A 20164-nucleotide genomic window follows, 5' to 3' on the forward strand; every position below is an offset into this window, starting at 1 on the left:
GGTTACATGCATTACTCGGCCTGAATCCTGCATAATTAGTATGAATATTGCCCATTCTTAAAATTTCCAGTGGCCTAGTTTCCTCTGCCTAATGCCCCCTGTAGCCAGCTCCCAGGATATTAGAGAGAGTAAACAGGAGTGGAGTCCTGTAATGCCTGTCAGCATTTGACATGTATTTCCTCAGACTTACCCAGCATGATTGGAAAGCTCCGAGTTGAAACAGGAAGGAGCATTTCAATAGTATGAAAATGAGGCAGGAGTGATATCATAACACCTCCAATTACACTTTCTGGGTGTTCCACCAGGCAGCCAACTGGAAAAATGACGTCCCCGGGTAACTGAGCGTTAGAGGTTGTGGGACTGTTCCTTCAGATTGCAGGACCTGTAAAGGCGCAGCCAGCAACTTCCAATGGCTTTTTTTCTCCCATTTTCCAATGCAGGAGAGGAGGCCATTTGGCTGTTGTGGCCGACAGTAATCAGCAGGCCAAAAGAATCATCAGGAACGGATGCTGTTACAGGCACCACTTCACTTCCCTGTTTTGGAGCAGGCACCAATTCCCTGATGGTAAGCCTGCCCAGCACTCGCCCAACATGTGTAAAATAACCGAATGCATTGGGTTCATCTGAGGTCAAGTCAGGTACTTGCAAAGAATGTACTTACGTTGGGATTTGGGGGTGGGGGGGGTGGGGGGGAGTGAAATCAGTGTCTAAATGTCTACAGTTGTAAATTCTAAACAATTGAATAATAAAACAACTAACTTAAGAATGATTTAGTGAAATATTGAGAAGAATAATCACAAAAGAGAACTCCTTATATATTGGTCCATTTGGCTATTTATCCTTAGCAAAAAAATATAAAACGGCCAATAGATTCCTCAGAGCTGCTCCCCTTTGCTGATGTTACTTAGCCGGAAGTGTGCATGTAAACGGGGTTTTTGCCACACCTCTGGTCACATAACGTCAGTGAAGCAGGAGCAGGAGCAGCTCTGAGGAATTTCCTGACCATCATGCCTTGCTATCTCTTTTTTTCAGGATGATGTCTTGCTGTAGCACATTTCTTCTCCCACCCTGCACTCCAAATCCTTCCATCCCTCTCTCAGATGCTTCTCCTCCAAATCGCAATGGGTCACTGCATCAACGCTCCTTATTAATCACACACTTATTCCTAATTATTATTGAAAAATGTAATTTAGTGGTAAGAAAAATAGCAAATGTGATTACAAAATGAAGAGCATACTACTGAATGTGTCAAGAAAAAGATGCAGGTGTATTAGTTCACCAAACATTGGGAATGTTATCACCATATTGAGCAGCAGTGGCAAAGACAAATAAAATGTTATATTATGCAATTGTGTTTATAATTTAAGTCCTGAAAAATGACTCCACCACTCCAAAAAGCATTATTGAGACCATGGAGGTGAATTTCCTTAGGGGTTATCCAACTCTTCCATTCTAATTTTGCATTTAAGTTGTTTTTCCAGGGTTTCTGCAGCTCATCCAGTCAAGTTACGGCAGAAGAGTGGGATAGAACCTGTTGAAATTCACCTCCCACCCCCGTTCATCTGCCTCACTCTGAAAAAGTACTGAGACAGTAGGAAGAGATACAAATGACGGGAAATTAAGGTTCCAATGTTTATATCACTGAGCTATGAAGAGATGCTAAGGAAGTTAGTATTGTTCTCATTGAAGACAAAAAACAGGCAATTATGGGAGACATAATGCAAGTGTTTAGTGAAGGGAATCACTACAATAGATATTGGGAGACATGTTGTGCAAAAGCAGAATAACTAAACAAGGGTAAATGGACTAAAGAAGCTAAACATAGCTTAAGGAATCACTCCTTTGAACTTAGAGTTGTTGCTTTATAGAAGCGGCAATTACTCACTGTAGGGAATGCTGACCCCAATTACACAAGTTAAAAATCAAATTGTGATTCAGTGGTCAGTATGGGTATATTAGACTGGGCAGGAAAAAAAAATGTTCACATTGTCTCCGGGAAGGAATTTCAGTGTGGCAAGTTAGATCGACTGGCCTTTTTACATCTTTTTTGTATGCTGCAGAGTAAAATGGAGTGATCGGTTTAAATACGTATCAGAATATATTACTCTCTTTTTCTCAGCATTTAAAGCCTGGGTATATCCAATATTTTCAAGCAGATCTATTTTAACTTAATTTCACGTTAATGAATCCATGATAGCCAAAGCAAAAATGTGGTCTCTTCTATCACCAATTGAATACAGATATAATGAATCATAAAGTGCTTACTGGTGCTCCCATTGCTCCTGGAGCTCCTCTCGGTCCTACTTCACCCTAGAGAATAAAACAACAACAATAAATAGTAATGAAACAAATAAATAAATGATTCTGTTTTGAGATTTATCTCGCACATTATGGCTTTTGTAGCATTCTTTATCGGGGATTGTTTCTCGGTCAGTCTTCTGAAGTTCAAAGAGCAGTAACTGAGCAATGGACTCCTCTGCCAGTTGGAATTTAATAGGAGAATAGTAAGTAAAAGATAATGGCTACTTCAGAAAGTGAGCCATTTCAGTCATTTTTATCCATTCTGTATTTATTTGATGACATATTGGTAGCAAGCAATTAATTAACCCATCTTAATGAACTGGTAAGGTAATTATTGGGGGAGGTTTATATTACTCTTTGCTATTGTGATATTGGATACATCCGGTCAATCCAATTTTCAAGGTAATCCACTGGTTATACATCCAAAGCCTCCATTTTCATGTCAACTTCAAGAAGCGTGCACATTTATGGCAGATTAAAGAAGATTATTCCTGAGATATCTTCCATTGGTGACTCGCAGAGAATGTCCCCAACAATCTATTGGGTATAGCATCAAGTTGTTTCCAGCAACATCATTTAGATTCAGAAATTTGAGTGATGAAAGAATTTTCTGAATCCAAACTCCAGAAAATATAAATACCCATGTGTGACTATGTTTAACTATGATACTTTGTAGTGACTAACCTGGGAATTTACTATAAAAGCTATAAGTCAGACTTGCCTCAGTTTTGATTATCATTCAAGTTCAATTACTCTGGCATGATCTTCAAATCCTGAGATTTGAAATGTATGGGACTTAATTTCTGTGTACTATGTGAATAGTGTAACCAGCCCTCGAAGTGCATGATTGCAACTTTGAAGAAGTCTGAGCTAATCCATTGCTTCCCCTTGACTGAAGGTATAGTGGTGAGTGGCAGCAGGTGGGATCCAATACGGGAATAATAGATGAATTATATAAAAATACCAATCTATCTTCCATATAATAGTGTGATTTGCTTACATTATAAAGAGCTTTAATAGCCTTTCATTCACACCACTCCATATATTTAGCATAGTGATAGGACCAGAAATTATCCATTAATAATAGACAGTCAGGTGCAATGGCAAGTTTGAGCTGCAGTTACAAAGGGACAAAGAGCTAATTAAAATATGAACTGAGAGCCCTTTAAGCAGCTAGCGGACTCTTATTTCAGTAATAAAACGCCAGGATTATTCTGTATAACTACTAGTCATATGGTTTAGCATGGGCCATTTATTTCTGCTCATAGTTAAAGATTTTGAGTTTGTTCAGAAAATGTATTAACTTTTTAACTACTTTATACTGATGATTGTGATTTTTGAATTTATCCTTGGAATGTTAATATTACAGGGTTTTTTTCCCACGATATCGAACTTTACAATTCTCCAGCCTAAAAATATTTACCAGGATTTGAATGGCTGTCCAATAACCAGAATATTAGATTTGACTTAATCATGTATTAATATAGTGTATAATAATATTTGGTTACTGGCTTATGTTTTGGTTAATGAACTGCAGGTTATCAGTGCTGGTCTAATGAATTTCATAAAAGGGACTGAAACTTTGTCATGGACTTCCAATGTACCTTTGAGCTTATACTTGAATCTTCAGTGACTTCCCACATTGGACACTTTAATATATGTACATACATACATACGTATACATACAACATAAGATCTATATGTGTTGTTTCTAATATCGTAACTAATTATTGCATATTTCTAATTTACCAAATGTTATCTATTCTCACAGAACAGATCATGTAATGCACTCTGTGCCATACTAAAGCAGTCCTATCATATACTGAACATGCTTCAAGAGACTTTAAAAAACTGTCTTACTGTAGATCCAGGCACCATTCCGAACTGGCCACGGAGACCTGACTTCTCATCAAAACCACCAGCCACCTGAGATGCAAGTTGCTGTAAGAGAGGAATCAGAACAGTTAGTCTAAACTTAATGCATACATAAGTGAACAGAAAATACAGCTGGATAATGGAGAATAGTAAAATACACTCAGGAAAACGACCTTATAAGCTAACTCTGATGGAGCCACTTGTGAGTTATGAATGCCCTACTTGAGATAAACAGTGCATGCCATTGTTCTCAGTTTTATGCAATCTTTATGCCACATATAAACACATAAACTACAATTACAAATGTAAAAAAGTTAGTTCAAGATGAATAGAAAAAGTTTAAGGAGGCATAAACCACCCCCCACCCACCCCCCAAAGGTGAGGTCAGTCATAACTATAGGGGTGATTCCGTGATCACAGGGGTAATTTTCACCTTCACCACTTGGGTAGTAAATTGGCGGAGTGGATTGTCCACCAGTTATAAATGAAAATCAGGCGGGTTCCATAACAGGTAGGTGATCCGCTCTGCCAGTTTACCGTCCGGGCAGTGAATGTGAAGATTATGCCCCACACCCCAAACTCCACAAACTCCCATACAGGAATTGCTGGTCGGAGAATCAGGCATATAGTGCTGTAGCCTTGTCTCAGAAGAATTACATGGATAGAAGAATGAGTAATGTAATGAAAGGAAACAGTTTGTTATTGGCTCCCTTTTAAACACTGAAGGTCACCCCACGTCAACTAGGATCCAGTATAAATGTGGAGAATTTATTTGAATCTTTCAGGTAGATTGGTGTGAAAAATGCAGCAACATGTATGAATGTAAATGTAGTGCATGTTGTCTTCCAAATATTTTAAAACAACAGGGATTGGCAATCTAGGCTAATATTGCTACAGAGTGGATGCTCTTTGGGAACCACCACTACATAAAACAAGTCAAAAAATAGCTGACGTGTGTCCATAAATAGCAGTTCATGGAAACTAGAAATTCAGCTGTTTCTCAGTTCAGCAGACTCAACTTTGATCAAGAGTCTTTAACATTTCCAGCTAACACATACACTTGATCAAAGGTGAGTTTGCTGAACTGAGAAACCAGCTGAATTTCTAATTTCCATGAACTGCTATTTATGGACACACGTCAGCTATTTTTTTGACTTGTGGTGGTTCACTATATAGCATCCACTCTGTAACAATATTTTCAACAGGATGACCAAAGCTTTACACACAGAACATACAGAGGTTGTCAGTATCTAAGTACATTTCCTTGTACTATTTTGTTACCATAATGTGAAGATGATGCGGTTGATACTGCAGAGAGTGAGGTGAAATGGGACGACGGCCCTCCTTTGTCTGAACCTGTCTATCTTGTGAATTATCATTGTCATTGCAAACAGATCATAGAACTCTAAACCCATGGCTAATTTGGGAGTATCAAAGATGATGAAAGACATCAGAGTCCATCTCCATTTCCTAATAATGATAGTTTTAAGGGTGCAACAATTACATAAGTTGATTTTCTGTGAGGATTTAATGACAATCACTCAAGACAAGAAGTACTTACGCTTTGAAAGCCAGGATGAGTGGGGTGTCCAGGTGGACCAGGAGCACCAGGTTCTCCAGGAATTCCAGGCACGCCATCACTTCCAGGTGGGCCACTTACACCCTATAAATCAAACATTGTCCAAGAATTAGATTAATGTTTTAGAAAAAGGTGCAATGCTTTGATTGAATTCCCAGGCCTCCTTTGTATCATCTCATACAAATTGGCTCTATCCCTAAACTACAGCACAGCAATCGCCAGTTACTAACCAGTATGGCTATTTATGCCCAAAACCAAACTTCATGGGACAATCTGGAAAAACCTAGTTTTTGGGCAGGATGTCTATCCCAGTGTCTTTATCAATTATATATTGCTTCGGGACATCCTGAGGACTTCTTAAGGCCCTAAATGAATGTAAGTTATTTCTTACAATTAGAATAGCTATTGTTACAACCCTCAGTGCAGAGTCTTATATATCACTCATCGGGCATCAGTATGTAATAGTTTTCTTACAATTTAATTACTTTTATGTTAGTCAGATACGTTCAATGTTTATAAAAGATCCTGACTACTTTTAAGGGCTCTTGAATTACTATATTGTCCAAATGGCAGTGACCAAAAATGAGCTGTAAATATTCATAAGCTGATGGAACAAAGGCACACAAGATCACTTCTGTAATTCATGGGTAAATATATTCATACTTACAGCTTAAAATCATTTTTAATATCTGTAGATTTATTTTCATACCACTCAACTATCCTCAAAAAGGGTCAAGCAGAGAGCACCACAGAAAAGAGTATGTCCATCGTTACATTAGGGACAAAAGATCAGTTACAGTATTAGAAGAGGAAATGTGCCTCTGTTTTTTGACCTTTTGATACTGTCACTTCCTAAAGACGATAAGGCCCCCCTCAGCAGTGAGAACTAAACTGTTGTGCGATGACAGCTTGAAAAATTACACTTGGCATTTTTTGACACATTACAGTCCTTTTGTTTTCAGTGGGTTTATTGCAGAGATGACATACAGTAGGGCTGGTGATTTTTGGAAAATAAATCTTTGCAGGCACCAGTTGTGTGATCATGACAGCCACAGGCATCATTGCAGACAGTGATACAACAATAGCAACAACTTGCTCATTTATATAGTGCCTTTAAAGTAATAAAATATTCTAAAGCGCTTCACAGAGGATGAATGAATGTCCAGCAATAAAAGGTGATCGAAAGCACAGTCAAAAAGATAGGTTTTGAGGAGACTTTTAAAGACAGAGAAAGAAGAAGCAAAGTGGAGGGGTTTAGCAAGCGAATTTCTGAGAATAGGCCTGAGGCAGCTGATGGCTTTGCTACCAAAACCATTGGTTCTTGATGTATATTCTAGTTGTGCTACACAGCTGGCTGGTAAGATGTTTTTCTTTTAAAACAAATTAATTTTTTGCTGATTTTTTGTGTTTGCCTCGACCGAAACTTAAAAATACAAATTTAGTGAGAGGCCGCAGTAATAACATCTATGGTAATGTGATGTGATGGAGTCCAAAATCAACAAAAGAAAGAAAAAACTTCTATGTTCTCACTTTTTTAACTGCAACAATAACTTAGAATAAAGATATACATGAGGAGTGCATGAAAAATGCACAGTTTTTATTAAATAAAGTTCCGGTGTTGGCTCAGTGAAGACATAAATCACAGAGTACGAAGCACCAGTCTGCACAGTAACATACTGTATAAAATATTAAATTAAATTTGAAGGTTATTGTCTAGTATCTGTTCATGTTTTCAATTAGAGATATATATATATATATATATATATATCTAAGGCACAGTATAATAATCTGAAATATTTTGAGTCTACCTCAATGAATACAAATGGTGTAAAATGAGTTTGCCAGATCAGCCAATTAACAGGAGGTATTTGTATGTTCCTCATATTGACATCTGTGAGTTTCGTTTCCTCTGGTTTTGAACCATCAACCTCTGGGTTATGGGCCCAACACATGAGGAATGGGGAGTGGAGAGATGGGGAAAGGGGAATGGAGAGATGGGCAGGGAGGGGAAAGGGAAAGAGGGTAAGAGGAGGACAGGACAAGGAGGTGGAGGATGTTTGGATAATTAGTGGAGGGAGGCAGCTTCCCAAGGCCCATTTTGAACATCTGCGGAGGAGGGGGGAAGTTTACTAGGAATGAGTGCCCTGCTAAGTCCAGACTCGAGCAATTTCCCTGCCTAGTGGGGCGACTGGAGTTGGAGGGGTCTAGAATGAATCAATGCCATAAAACTGCTCATGGGGGGAAAGGGGGGATGGGAAAAGCCTAAAAGTTGGACAGTGTGGCGGGGAAGGGGTACGAGTTGAAGTAATACTTCTGCTCATTGGGTATGTTGATGTGTGGCTGGCAGAAGCATTTAGCCAGGAGGTGGATCACGTGGGCAGGCAATAGTGGGGCAGTTTATGAGCTAAGGGAAAAATGGTGAGTTCGAGAATGGGGGAGGATTGGTCTGCTAACAGCTCTGAGATGCCTATGGGCTGAAGGGACGTTTGAGGTGAAGGAGGAATAAAGAGGACCTTGGCATAAAGAAGTTGAAGTTGGAAGCTATCCAAGGGATCTGTCACAGGTTATAAAATATCATTGAAAAGTCGCAATTTTAATTTAAGAGTTTAAAACTCACCTAGCTTATCTATCAATACCAAAATGGCTGATGCCTGATGCAGACTTAGAATGCTCCACAGTGACACTCATGGTCAGACACTGCAACTACATGCAGATTCAACCTTACTTTGGACTTAACTGTCAATATACTACATTGCTGCTGCAGCTTTAGCATCTAATGTTATGTGGCATTTAACATTGGGGTTGATTAACCCTGCTGCCCCCAGGGGGGAAATGGGTGGCAGCGGATCAGTTGCTGATTTACACCTGCCCGATTTTCCTTTCTAATGTAAACCTTATTTCAGCGCCACCTACATGCTTAACAGGTACTACAGTTAAAAAATGTCAACACTTTTGCCCATAAATTGAGCCTGACAAGAATTTTCAATGCTTTTTGAAATCTAATGTGGCCCACTCAGAAGTTTTAATATATGATATTAAGTAGATGGAAAATTGCACTTTGTAATTCTATAATGTCTTACTGGATATGAAATTAACCCTACCAGTGCCTTTGAGCATGATATTACTCATTGTTTAGTCTCTTCAGGCTGTGAGCATGATGCATATCACATGCCCTGTATACTCTGTGATCAAGAAGAGTCACATCAATACTCACTGTTGGTCCCTTTCTCCCTTCTCCACCTCTTGCTCCTTGTGAACCTGGTGGTCCCTGTAAAAAAACAGATTTTTCTTTGTAAAAATACCCCACGTTAGGAACAACAAAAAAAAAGCTACCTCCCCTAAAGGTTCAAGCTATTGCACACTCGTACATGTTTTCATTATCTGTGCATCAAGTTTGTACATTTTTGAATATTCCACTGCAGTGTAATGGTCATTTGGAGCCAATCATTTTCTAAGAGGCCCAGGGCTGAATTAACACACAGCCTATAGGACCTGTGCCCAGGGGGCCCAGCCAAATATTGGGTCCCTAGTAAAACTCACCATAATGCAGAAAACTGCAGAAAACCGCTGAATCAGTTTCATTTACGCATAGTATATTGTGATATGATTTGCTTTATTATTAACGCAGTGTGTAAATATTCTATAGGCCTATTTCTTCATGAATACACAGAGTAGCGGGGAGGGGCGGGGGGGGACGGTGGTGGCGGGTGCAGAGGCCCCCGAATTCTTAATCTGTCTCTGAAGAGACTGGACAAATGTCTTGAAATAGTCACGGACTGGCCTTTTGTTTCAGAGAACCAGACACAAATTACAGTGCAGTGAGAGGAATTCTTTAAGGGTCACGCAGGAAATGTACTGCGGCAGTCTCGTTAAAAATAACATAATGAGAAATGAGAAAAGGCCATTCAGCCCATCGAAGTTCTTTCCTCTAGTACCCTAAATCTCCCATTATAACATCCAGCTACATTTTGGATGTCACTAATGTTTTTGGCCCAACTTCCCTGTCTGACATTTTCAATCCAGGCCAAGTGCTGCCCTGGGTGGGGTCATGGTGTTGGGCCACAGAGGGGGAAATAAAGGACTTTGTTGTTCAGAAGTACTTGATGAACAACTACCTCTTCTATTCATTCTTTTGAATATAATTTTTTTTAAATATCTATTTTAAAATGCTTATCACGGAATTTGGCACATTACCACAGTAATACGAGAATTGGCTCAGTAGCACCACTACTGACCGAGCTGGCCGAGCCCTGAAGGACATAGCTGCCAGACTGGGCCTGCGGCAGGTAGTGAGCGAACCAACATGAGGGAAAACCTATTTGACCTCGTCCTCACCAATCTACCTGTCACAGAGGAATCTGTCCATGATAGTACTTGTAGGGCTGACCACCGCACAGTCCTTGTGGAGACGAAGTCCCATCTTCACACTGAGGACACCATCCAACGTGTTGTGTGGTACTACCACCGTGCTAAATGGGATAGATTCAGGACAGATCAAGCAGCTCAAAACTGGGCATCCATGAGGTGCTGTGGGCCAGCAGCAGCAGCAACATTGTATTCCAGCACAATCTGTAACCTCATGGCCTGGCATATTCCTCAATCTACATTTACCAACAAGCCAGGGGATCAACCCTGGTTCAATGAGGAGTGTAGAAGAGCATGCCAGGAGCAGTACCAGTCGTAACTAAAAGAAAGAGGTGTCAACCTGGTGAAGCTACAACTCAGGACTACATGCATGCTAAACAGCAGAAGCAACATGCTATGGGCAGAGCTAAGTGATTCCACAACCAACGGACCAGACAAAGCTCTGCAGTCCTGCCACATCCAGTCGTAAATGGTGGTGGACAATTAAACAACTACCGGGAGGAAGAGGCTCCGTAAGCATCCCCATCCTCAATGATGGCACTTGGGTGCAAAAGACAAGGCTGAAACGTTTGCAACCAACTTCAGCCAGAAGTGCCTAGTGGATGATCCATCTCGGCCTCCTCCCAATATCCCCACCATCACAGAAGCCAGTCTTCAAACAATTCGATTCACTCCACGTGATATCAAGAAATGACCGAGTGCACTGGATGCAGCAAAGGCTATGGGCCCTGACAACATCCCGACTGTAGCACTGAAGACTTGTGCTCCAGAACTAGCTGTGCCTCTAGCCAAGCTGTTCCAGTGCAACTACAACACTGGCATCTACCCGACAATGTGGAAAATTACCCAGGTATGTCCTGTCCACAAAAAGCAGGACAAATTCAATCCGGCCAATTACCGCCCCATCAGTCTACTCTCAATCATCAGCAAAGTGATGGAAGGTATCAGATCAGCCATGATCTTCTCAAATGGCACAGCAGGCTTGAGGGGCCGAATGGCCTACTCCTGCTCTTAATTCGTATGTTCGTATGTCGACTGTGCTATCAAGCGGCACTTACTCACCGATGCTCAGTTTGGGTTCCGCCAGGACCACTCGGCTCCAGACCACATTACAGCCTTGGTCCAAACATGGACAAAAGAGCTGAATTCCAGAGGTGAGGTGAGAGTGACTGCCCTTGACATCAAGGCAGCATTTGACCGAGTGTGGCACCAAGGAGCCCTAGTAAAATTGAAGTCAATGGGAATCAGGGGGAAAAATCTCCAGTGGCTGGAGTCATACCTAGCACAAAGGAAGATGGTAATGGTTGTTGGAAGCCAATCATCTCAGCCCCAGGACATTGCTGCAGGAGTTCCTCAGGGCAGTGTCCTAGGCCTAACCATCTTCAGCTGATTCATCAATGAGCTTCCCTCTATCATAAGGTCAGAAATGGGGATGTTCGCTGATGATTGCACAGTGTTCAGTTCCATTCGCAACCCCTCAGGTAACAAAGCAGTCCATGCCCGCAAGACCTGGACAACATCCAGGCTTGGACTGATAAGTGGCAAGTAACATTCGCGCCAGACAATGACCATCTCCAACAAGAGAGAGTCTAACCACCTCCCCTTGACGTTCAACAGCATTACCATCACCGAATTCCCCACCATCAACATCCTGGGGGTCACCACTGACTAGAAACTTAAATAGTCTGGACCAGCCACATAAATATTGTGGCTACAAAAGCAGGTCAGAGGCTGGGTATTCTGTGGCAAGTGACTCATCTCCTGACCATCTACAAGGCACAAGTCAGAGTGTGATGGAATACTCTCCACTTGCCTGGATGAGTGCAGCTCCAACAACACTCAAGAAGCTCGACACCATTCAGGACAAAACAGCCCATTTGATTGGCACCCCATCCACCACCCTAAACATTCACTCCCTTCACCATCAGTTCACTGTGGCTGCAATGTATTCTATCTACAGGATGCACTGCAGCAACTCTCCAAGGCTTCTTCGACAGCACCTCCCAAACCCACGACCTCTACTACCTAGAAGGACAAGGGCAGCAGGCACATGGGAACAATACCACCTGCACGTTCCCCTCCAAGTCAAACACCATCCCGACTTTGAAATATATCGCCGTTCCTTCATCGTCACTGGGTCAAAATCCTCGAACTCCCTACCTGACAGCACTGTGGGAGAACCTTTACCACATGGACTGCAGTGGTTCAAGAAGGCGGCTCACCACCACCTTCTCAAGGTCAATTAGGGATGGGCAATAAATGCTGGCCATGCTAGCGATCCCCACATCCCACAAACAAATAAAAAAAAATTGTCTGTTATCATCACACAAAAGAACTATTGAATCTAAGGGTATACTAAAACTTGTACTAAAACGTTTAGTGTTGGTACAAAGTGATTTTAACTTTGCACTGACACTAACCTGATGGTGTAAATCCAGAATCAGGGCCTGATCTGACTCTGGAGTAAAGCCAACTGAGAGCCCTAGAGGGGGTAGTCTTACAGTATTTTAGTTTGACAACACATGGGGGGTTAATTTTGACTTTATGTGATCGTGTAAAACGGATGATAGTGAGTCAGCAGCTCATTTTACAACTCTCCTGCTTTTTATTTCCTAATAGCTGCTGACTTGCTATCACCTAATTTCACTATTGCACAAAGTCAAGGTCTAGCCCATGGAGTGTAAATGGAGTGTAAAAGTCAAACCTGTCTTACAAAGTGCTCAGGGACTCTCCGCTACTTTGTAAACCTACCTGGCCTTAATTTAAATATTTAGAGAACAGAGATTCCCTCTCCCTGCTATCTAAACATTTTAGTGTGTAATTGTTGGGTGACAGCTCTGCCCAGGCGTGTATCCAGACATGTGTAGAGCTCTCTGGTAAACAGCATGATTACAGCTCCAGTCAGACAGGAGCCAAGCAATATAAACAGGGATTTTGCAGAGCTGGAGCCCTAAAAGCCATCACTAGGAGTGTTACATAATTAAAATACATTAGAAGTAATGAGCAATACTCTAAAGTATAAGGCATTGTCTCCATATTCATACGCTTTTTATGTATTTATTACATAAATCATGCTTAAGATTGCACGTCACTGTTACTTCCTTCAGAACCATAAAATACTGCTCCACTTTTAAAAGAGTATTAACACAAATATTCAAATTGTTAGTATTTTAACTGATCTAATTTAGCGAAGATTGATTCTCAAACTTGATTTTAAATGCAATTTTCTATGTATATTTATCATGACACAACATTATAAGGACACCACTTACCGCTGGGCCTGGAGGTCCTCTTATTCCAACCACCTGGTAAATAGGAAAAGAGTCAATGATCAGTAGTAAAGTGACAGTAGATGGTATCGTCAGTTTTAGTTATGCATTGAGTACTTGCTCTCTGTCTTTCATTAACATTACTCAATCTTTCAACTGCTATTTACATAACATTTAAGTGTATAGTTTTGGAAATGTGTTCTAGCCAATGCAAATACAAATGGTCAGACCAGGAAAGGGGTAAAATTAGGAAAGAATTAAAATAGACAATTTTAAATCACTTACTCTGCGGACTTCTCCTGGTTCACCTTTTTGCCCCTATAGGAGAAAGCAGAATTGCTTCAGTTTGAAAATACCATCTGCATCAATAAATATTTTATTCTCAAAACATTTCATTTGTACATAACTGGAAAACAACTTTAAACTGCCTGCATTATCCTATGATGCGTTTGATTTTTTTTAAAAACACAATATAATCACTATATTTCCATGTTCACAAGTAAGGCTACAAGGCTAAAATAATTACAATCATTCTTACCTTTTTCTCGAATTTCTTCATTAATATTTTTAATTCAACTAGTATGAGAAAATCTCCTCAATGACAATCTCATATTTTTGAAGACAGTTTGCAACTCTTGTATGAAGTTGAATAAAGGTTAAAAGTGGTGCATGACTTTAACATTTGACATTTTCTTACTAGGGCAGTGGGCACAGTAAATGTTGATCTTTTACCAGATCTTTTATTCAGCTGTAGTAGAACTGATAACTGTTGTAAATGATTCATAGAATCATAAAATGGTTACAGCACAGAAGGAGGCCATTCGGTCCGCAAGCTCATGCCGGCTCTCTGCAAGAGCAATTCAGATAGTCCCTCTCCCCCGCCCTTACCCTGTAGCCCTGCAAAATTTTCCCTTCAAGTTGTTATCCAATTCCATATTGAAAGCCACGACTGACTCTGCCTCCACCACACTTTCAGGCAGTGCATTCCAGATCATAACCACTCACTGCATAAAAATGTCTTTCCTCATGTCGACTTTGGTTCTTCTGCCAATCACCTTAAATCTGTGTTTTCTGATTCTCGACCCTTCCACCAGTGGGAACAGTTTCTCTCTATTTACTCTGTCTAGATCCCTCATGATTTGGAACACCTCGATCAAATCTTCTCTCAACCTGCTCTGCTCTAACGAGAACAACCCTGGTTTCTCCAGTCTATCCACAAAACTGAAGTCCCTCATCCCTGGAACCAGTCTAGTAAATATTTTCTGCACCCTCTCTAAGGCCTTCACATCCTTTCTAATGTGTGATGCCCAGAATTGGACACAATACTCCAGTTGTAGCCGAACCAGTGTTTTATAAAGGTTCATCATAACTGCCTTGTTTTTGTACTCTATGCCTCTATTTATAAAGCCCAGAATCCCATATGCTTTTTAAATGCTTTCTCAACCTGCCCTGCCACCTTCAATGACTTGTGCACATATACCCCCAGGTCTCTCTGTTCCTGCACCCCCTTTAGAATTGTATGGCCTCTCCTCATTCTTCCTACCAAAATGTATCACTTCGCACTTCTCTGCATTAAATTTCATCAGCCATGTGTCCGCCCATTCCACCAGCCTGTCTATGTCCTCTTGAAGTCTATCACTATCCTCTTCACTGTTCACTACACTTCCAAGTATTGTGTCATCTGCAAATTTTGAAATTGTGCCGTCTGCACCCAAGTCCAAGTCATTCATATATATCAAGAAAAGCAGTGGTCCTAGTACCGACCCCTGGGGAACACCACTGTATACCTCCCTCCAGTCCGAAAAACAACCGTTTGCCACTACTCTCTGTATCCTGTCACTTAGCCAATTTCATATCCATTCTGCCTCTGCCCCTTTTATTCCATGGGCTTCAACTTTGATGACAAGCCTGTTATGTGACACTTTATCAAACGTCTTTTGGAAGTCCACATACACTACATCAACCACATTGCCCTCATCTACCCTCTCTGTTACCTCTTCAAAGAACTCAATCAAGTTAGTTAAACACGATTTGCCTTTAACAAATCCGTGTTGGGTTTCCTTAATTAATCCACACTTGTCCAAGTGACTTAATTTTGTCCTGGATTATTGTTTCTAAATGTTTCCCCACCACCAAGGTTAAACTGACTGACCTGTAGTTGCCGGGTTTATCCTTACACTCTTTTTTGAACAAGGGTGTAACATTTGCAATTCTCCAGTCCTCTGGCACCACCCCAATATCTAAGGATGATTAGAAGATTATGGCTGTTACCTCTGCAATTTCCACCCTTACTTCCCTCAGCAACCTACAATACATCCCATCCAGACCAGGTGACTTATCTACTTTAAGTACTACCAGCCTTTCTAGTATCGCCTCTTTATCAATCCTTAGCCTATCCAGTATCTCAACTACCTCCTCTTTTACAGTGACTTTGGCAGCATCTTCTTTCTTGGTAAAGACAGATGCAAAGTATTCATTTAGTACTTCAGCCAAACCCTCTGCCTCCATGCATGGGTCTCCTTTTTGGTCCCTAATCGGTCCCACCCCTCCTCTTACTACCAGTTTACTATTCCTCCTTTAACGATCACTGTGAATATCCAATATTTTCACGAAGATAACACTACCATGAAAAAAAATTCTCAAACCTGACATTTCAAACTTGTCCTGATCCCCTTTTCCATCTCAATCATAAACAAGAAGCATTAAATTGTCTTTGTAGTCTCTAGAATATAGTTGTGGTGAAATTCGCCTTGAGTGATAGTGTAAAATGGGCGATAGCCCATCGGCAGCCCGTTTTACAACCAGCCCGATTTTCTTTTCCAGTCAATGGAAACAAAAATCGGACAGAGTATAAAACAGACGGTCAATGCATTATCGCCCATTTCGCACTCCCATCAAAGACAAATTTCACCCTCAACATTTCTAAACAGCAGCTACAAATCACAATCTTATGGCAATTGCAAAATTAATATTTATTTTTACTTCTGTAGAAGTGTTTACAAAATGTTCTTACCTTTTCTCCTCTAGCTACTGGAAAAAGAAAAATGGTTTAAATTAGAATAGTCCTCATTTAATTAACAATCCACTTTAGCAAAAGAGCAATATTTGATTGTGGGAATTTTTGTGATTGAGATAAATACATATCAAGATTAGAACATTTTAGAATATAAGCAAGAAAAAAAAGCTTTTGATGTTGGGCTGTTTTATCGCAATGGGGGAGAAATTGGTCCCTATCGTGCTCGATTTCTGGATGAAAAACAGAAGTTGGGGGGACCAAACACCCCACAAGTGCACAGGGCGCCCACATAAAATTGATGTTAGGCCCCATGAATATGCTAATCAGGGGTCTAATGCTTGTTTTAGGACCCCAGAAACAAATTTGGTAAAAACTGGGTGGTGCATGCTCTTAAAGGGACCACTGGAGACCACCGAAAAACAGGTAAGCTTTTGTTGTTTTACTAACCTTAATGTGGAGCCAGCAAGACCAGGAGTGCTCCTTCTGGCTCCACAATAATACTGCAGGTCACTGCCAGCCCACACTGGCCTCCATCCTGGGACTTACCTGCGGACTGGCTCTGCGTCAGAGCTAGATGAATTTTCCAGGGCTCCAACAGGAGAGCTGCATCGGGATACCCAATTGGCATCCACAGATTGCTAGATGAAGCCCGAGGCCCAATTTCCAGTGTGCCTCAGGCCTTCATTTCCGGGCTAGCGCTGACTTCAATGGAAATAAAAATCGGGAGAGATGTAAAATAGGCGACTGATCCAATATTGTCTGTTTTACACTATCGGCAAAAGTTAAAATTACCCCAAAGTGAGGATTTTGACTACAGTTCTTTTTCGTACTATTTTTTGTTATATTTTGCCAATAAGCATGAATAATTGTCATACTATCCATGATGAATAGTTACGTATGGTACAAAGTATACCAAAATTGTTGGTTCCATAGTGGCCCAAAAAGATGAATTCACAGTACTCAGCTTTGATAGTTATGTTCTGCTTGGCGACTCAAGTAATAGAACATTAGAATGAACATCAGATGCTTTGTTGTCTGTTGCCAGCCAAAATAGTAGCAGGGAAAGCCAGGATGGAATTCCCTTTCAAAACTAGAAAAGAACAGTTGGTCCTTACTGGATAACACTGTTGTATCTTCAAACATTTTTAAGCTCTGACTGAAATCTATCATAAGGCTACATAGCTGCAACTGAATTCAGCTGAATGGTTCCTTGCTCCCATCAACTAAAAAAGTATACCTCACAATTGTGCACTTGAACTTAAAATAATGGTCATAGCCACTACAGTGACTAAATTCTGGAAGGGAAAATAGCACAAGCAAAATTTCTATCTAAAGCCCCCTTGGAATAAATTAGAATAAACCAAGGGATAGAGAATTAAAATGTTTATCTATTTAATACATCTCTATGGGGTGAAGGGGTTACTGTTTGTTTATGTCGGGCTCATCATACTGATGTTGTGCATGGTCATGTATTCTAAACTCTACAAGCTGTTTGGCATAAACATACTTATGCTGTGCAGCAGGAAGGTGCCTGTATTTCGTAACCCTGCAGCAATAACTTTCATTGGTTTCCCTACCAATGAGGATGCCAAGGATAATCCAATTCTTACTCAGCAGTGGAGACTTTTCAAAATTGGATCCTTCAGTTGTGAACCCACTGCTCAATCAGCAAAGAATTACCAGCTTGAGGAACTGTTCCAGAGAAAATGTTGCAGGTTGTTGTATTGCCCACTGTGGCCTATATTTACTGCTCGGGGTGTAGTAGTGGTGTATCCACTGTTTATGTCGTGTTGTGAAGAGGAAGAACATGCACACAACAAGGTAGTGTGGATCTTCATCAGTATCAGGCCAGTGCCTAATGTTTCATTTTGGCAAAGAAGTAAATTATTCCCAACTCTGACTTTCTCAAGGCACAATCCTGTTACTGCATTTTGCTGCTTCAAAGACATTTCCTATCCAACAATAATTTTGCTCTCAATTCCACAAATACAATCGATTTTAAGTTTCTGCTCTGAACAAAATAAATCTTGACTTTTAACAGTAATGAGATCTCTGTTTTTATCTTGATAGGAGAAACTGATCAACCATTTTTTCATTGTTGACTCAATCCAAGAATTATATCGAGTTACATCAAAACTACTGTGCAGAAAGAAGCCATTCGGCCCAACTGGTCTATGCCAGCGTTTATGCTCCACATGAGCCTCCTCCCTGCCTACTTCATCTCACCCTATCTGGATACCCTTCTATTCCTTTCTCCCTCACGTGCTTATCTAGTTTCTCCTTAAATGCATCTGTGCTATTTGCCTCAACTACACCTTGTGGTAGGGAGTTCCACATTTTTAGTTTCTCCTGAATTCCCTATTGGATTTATTAGCGACTATTTTATATTTACGACCTCTAGTTTCGGACTCCCCCCCCCCCCCCCGCCCACTCCAAGTCAAAACACTTTCTCTACATATAGCCTACCAAATCTTATCATTATCTTAAAGACCTCTATCAGGTCACCCCTCAGCTTCTCTGTTCTAGAGAAAAGAGCCCCAGCCTTTTCAGCCTTTCCTGATAAGGATTTCCACTCAGTTCTGGTATCATCCTTGCGAATCTTTTTTGCACCCTCTCCAATGCCTCTACTATGATATGATATGGAAACCAGAATTGTGTACAATATTCCAAGCGTGGTCTAACCAAGATTCTATACAAGTTTAACATAACTTCTTTGCTTTTCAATTCTATCCCTCTAGAAATGAACTCTAGTGCTTGATTTGCCTTTTTTATGGCCTTATTAACCTGCATCACTACTTTTATTGATTTGTGCATTTGTACCCCTAGATCCCTTTGCTCCTCTATCCCATTTAGACTTATTTTCCAAGCAGCATGTGATCTCCTTATTCGTCCTACCAAAATGCACCACCTCACACTTATCTATATTGAAATTCATTTGCCAATTACATGCTCATTCTTCAAGTTTATTAATGTTCTCTTGCATTTTGATGCATTCTTCCTTTGTATTAACTACAATCCCCAATTTGGTATCATCTGCAAATTTTGAAATTGTACTTCCGATTCCCTGATTTCTTTTCTGAAATATGAAGTAAATACTTCATTAAAGTTAACCACTGAGCAATCACTCATTTGTGAGAGACTGTGTGCTATTTTTGGCTTCAAATAAAGTGCCTGCTTTTGCATTTAGTAATTCCGTTCAACTTGCTGACATCTCCTTTCACAGTTTCAGCTGCCTTCACAGCTGTCTGATTAGACAGTCTAGCTGATTACGTTTCATTTTTTACTCTTGCCAGTAAATTAAAATAGTGTTGAAATGACTTGATTATAATAGTGGAAGAATGATTAATGTGTTCATATGAGAATGTGACATTCTCCTGTACACCATTTTAACATTGCATTATGTTAAACAATGTTTCTATTAATGTACAAGTATGTCCCTTTAAAGCCACAATGTTTGCTGATTTTTTGAGTCAATTTGTCATTGAGTCAATAAAATTGAGTGAATTTTACACAGAGGGTGATCAGAAAAACTCTAAAATAGCACATGGAGAATGTCAAATGAGCACTTTAAATATTTATCCACTAATGTAATCAGCAAAAATGTCTAACCTATTACAACGATCCAGAGTATAGACTACTCAAGAGTACTTTGGGAAAGTGCAAAATCCACTGAAAACAGAAGAGCCCTATAGTTGTAATATTTATTTTTATATTTTGTTAGCACAGCCTAAGGAAATCCATCTGTTTAGACATTTCTTC

The 20164-nt window shown here is 40.3% G+C and overlaps 1 protein-coding gene across 1 annotated transcript in view; it reads right to left on the reverse strand.

The window, feature by feature from the left end:
• LOC137323784 (collagen alpha-2(V) chain-like) overlaps window positions 1–20164 on the reverse strand; it is a 256252-nt gene that overhangs the window by 104746 nt on the left and 131342 nt on the right. The window contains exons 3-9 of the mRNA XM_067987707.1: window positions 16403–16419; window positions 13675–13707; window positions 13393–13425; window positions 8970–9023; window positions 5738–5839; window positions 4162–4242; window positions 2266–2310 (exon numbers count right to left, since the gene is read on the reverse strand). Coding sequence (XP_067843808.1) covers window positions 2266–2310; window positions 4162–4242; window positions 5738–5839; window positions 8970–9023; window positions 13393–13425; window positions 13675–13707; window positions 16403–16419 — 365 coding nt within the window. The remainder of the gene's footprint in view (window positions 1–2265; window positions 2311–4161; window positions 4243–5737; window positions 5840–8969; window positions 9024–13392; window positions 13426–13674; window positions 13708–16402; window positions 16420–20164) is intronic.

The sequence above is a fragment of the Heptranchias perlo genome, chromosome 7 (assembly GCF_035084215.1).
Source record: "Heptranchias perlo isolate sHepPer1 chromosome 7, sHepPer1.hap1, whole genome shotgun sequence".
In the NCBI taxonomy this organism is placed as follows: Eukaryota; Metazoa; Chordata; class Chondrichthyes; order Hexanchiformes; family Hexanchidae; genus Heptranchias; species Heptranchias perlo.